This window comes from Diabrotica virgifera, chromosome 1 (genome assembly GCF_917563875.1).
Source record: "Diabrotica virgifera virgifera chromosome 1, PGI_DIABVI_V3a".
Lineage (NCBI taxonomy): Eukaryota > Metazoa > Arthropoda > Insecta > Coleoptera > Chrysomelidae > Diabrotica > Diabrotica virgifera.
Genome location: NC_065443.1, coordinates 213,972,984 through 213,976,125, shown reverse-complemented (window position 1 = coordinate 213,976,125; position 3,142 = coordinate 213,972,984). Strand labels below are relative to the sequence as shown.

Below are 3,142 nucleotides of genomic sequence, written 5' to 3'. Positions count from 1 at the left end.
TTTTAAACGTCATAACAAATATTTTTCTATCAAACAAACACTAAACATATCAAAATAGCGTGTATCAAAATATACAGTCACTGCCCACGCTAAATAGTCACTAGCTTGATGAAGTTTAACTTTTTTATTTGCGTACATTTTAGCGTGTACCTAGACACAACGTGTTTGGAAAACTTTTTTTGACGTTTTGACGTCACGACTATCACGGTCTATTGTGAATTTTCAAAATTCACAGAACATAGAACTCGTTTGTTTGTGCAAAATGACAGCTGTCTTAGTCTTAAAACATAACCTACAAAGTTTTTACACGTGAAAGTTTAAAAGTAAACTTCTAAGCAAATATTTTATTTATTGAATTAAAATGTCCTTTTTTATAAAAGGCAAGCAGCAGAATGGTATAAAACGAGCAAAGTATGCCGCCACGAAGATTAAAAAACGCAAATTAACAGATAAACCAATAAAGAATAAAAAGGACGAGGAAATAACGAGCAGTGAAGATGAAGACCTTGTTAACAATAAAGTATCAGATGCATCTCTTTCAGAGGACGAGCATGAAACCGCGCAAGAAAAGAAGCTTCGTTTAGCTAAGATTTATTTGGAAGAAATAGAAAAGGAAGAAAAGGCTAGAAGGGAAGATAAAGAAGTAGATGAAGCAGTCTTGTCTAAGAGATTAAAGGAAGACTACTTGAAGGAGACAGGTAAATTACGACTGCAAGTAGCCAATAAGTATACGCAAATAGATGAAGAGAACCGGCTAACTTTAAAATGTAGAGAACAACATAAAAGCCTTACTTGTTTATGTATTTCTTCTGATGACCAATATGTTTATGCTGGTAGTAAAGATGGAGTAGTGGTGAAGTATTCCTTATCAGATAATAAAAGAATAGGTGTAATTCCATTTGTTAAAAACTCTGAGGGAGAAACAGTGGGCCACAGTAGTGAAATTTTGAGTTTAGCAATATCATCCGATAGTAAATATTTAGCTGTAGGTACAAAATCCAGTGATGTTTATATCTGGGATCCAAATACTTTTAAGTTTATCAAGAAGTTTCAAGGACACAAAAATTCAGTGACTGGTGTTTGCTTTAAAAAAGACTCTCATACATTGTATTCATGTTCTAAAGATAGGACTGCCAAAGTGTGGAGTTTAGATGAAATGGCTTATGTGGAGACATTGTTTGGACATCAAGATGTTATATCTTCAATAGATGCTCTCTACAAAGACAGGTTAGTTTCTTCTGGTGGAAGAGATTTAAGATTGTGGAAAATTACTGAAGAAAGTCAATTGATATTCAATGGACACACAGGAAATATCGATAATGTCAAATTGATAAATGAAGATACATTCGTTTCTGGAGGTGATGATGGAGAAATATGTATATGGAGCATGATGAGGAAGAAACCTTTGTGTGTTATCAACAATGCACATGGTGTTAATTCACAAACACAAATACCCTTTTGGGTAAGTGCTGTCACTACTCTCCATAATACAGATTTGATAGCTTCAGGTTCTCAAGACGGCTTTGTCAGGTTGTGGAAGTTGGAAAACAACTTTAAAGCCTGCAAACAACTTATGCAGATACCTGTGGAAGGTTTTGTTAATTGTTTACAGTTCACTGCAGATGGTAAGAGACTTCTTATTAGTGCCAGCAAAGAACATAAAAGTGGAAGGTGGACTACAGTAAAATCTGCTAGGAATTGTATATTTGTTGTACCATTTTTACTAAATTGATTTTTTATGGTATATGTTTTTATATTAAGAAATATATGTATATTATTTTCTGTATTCTTTTATTAAAATTGGTAATCTATTACGACAAAAGAAAAAGTTCTTGATTTTAAGTACATATTGATGGCTTTGTGTGAAAAGCTATCTTACTTTACAGGGGGACTTTAAACTGAATTTCTACATACTAAAATATATGTATTTCTACATACATTTACCCTAAAATATATGTGAAAAATTTATCTGTAACCATCTAAATGTGCTCAGAATCAAAAATATGTAAAGATACTTTTTTGATTTGATTGAGTATGTTGAAATTCAGTTTAAAATCTCTCCTCTAAGAAATATGAAATAGGTATGAGGTTTTCATACTAAAGTCAGGTTTCAACAACAAGTAAATCAATAAAGAGTTATTCGTCAACTAAAATTTAGTAGTGAATTACATCTTTACTGTGTTTCAATATAATTTTGATTAATGTCAAGTAAAACTGGTGAATTTTCTTTGTTATAGATATGTAAAGAAAGATTAACTTATCAATTTATTCAAATAGTACATTATTTGGCGGTTTTTAATGTAAATTATAAAGAACCGTTTGGATTGACATGAAATTTGGCATAAGCATAGCAAACATTTCAAAGAAAAAAAGTGATATTGTGTCGATGTGTGCTTTTGCCCTGGGGGTGAGTTTCACCCCTTCTCGGGGGTGAAATACATATGTTCAAAATAAGTCCGGAATTCGATAAACTGACTACCTAATTCTAATCAACTTTTATTCTATACGTCTTTTTCACTAAGCCAATATTTTTTGAGTTATTTGCAAGTGAATTATGTTCATTTTTCAACATAACAAACACGTTTTTATACAATTTTTTATACGTTTTTATACAAAGAAAATGAATATTCTTAAACTTTGTTATAAAAATCATTATACTAAAAATATTATTTGCAACTGTTGGTAATATTTCAACAAATCATTAACTGTAGATAAAAATACCAGTTACTAATTTTGAATGAATTTTTAAGTTTTGTTGTAATCTTCAAATTTGTCAACTTATGCACTTTTCGCTTAAATTTGGGGCGAAGTTGACCGCCGGGGTGAAGATGTCCATCAGTTCAAAACTTGCAGGACCTACATTGAATCAATGCTGCTTTATTGTTTTCTAGTTTGAAACGCGGACGGGAGCTGATGCGTAAAATATTTTTAAAGATAATTACCTACTTATCGACAATAAATTTGTAAAATGCTGAGGGTGTATAAGCATAAGGAAAGAAGACCAAGAACTTGCAGACATTCAAAGTAATATTGCTGAGGAAACAGAATACTTTCACGTTAATAATATAGAAGCAAATTCATGGGTTGTAATAGAATATCAAACTAAGAAGAATATTAAACATTTTGCAGGACAAATTTCAGC

The 3,142-nt window shown here is 31.4% G+C and overlaps 1 protein-coding gene across 1 annotated transcript; it reads left to right on the top strand.

The window, feature by feature from the left end:
* The first annotated feature begins 277 nt into the window (after positions 1-277).
* Positions 278-1,782, top strand: LOC114325771 (U3 small nucleolar RNA-interacting protein 2). Its single transcript, XM_028273902.2, has one exon. It carries the CDS (start codon positions 362-364, stop codon positions 1,730-1,732), a length of 1,371 nt encoding a protein of 456 aa, XP_028129703.1. The 5' UTR covers positions 278-361; the 3' UTR covers positions 1,733-1,782.
* The last annotated feature ends 1,360 nt before the right edge of the window (positions 1,783-3,142 follow it).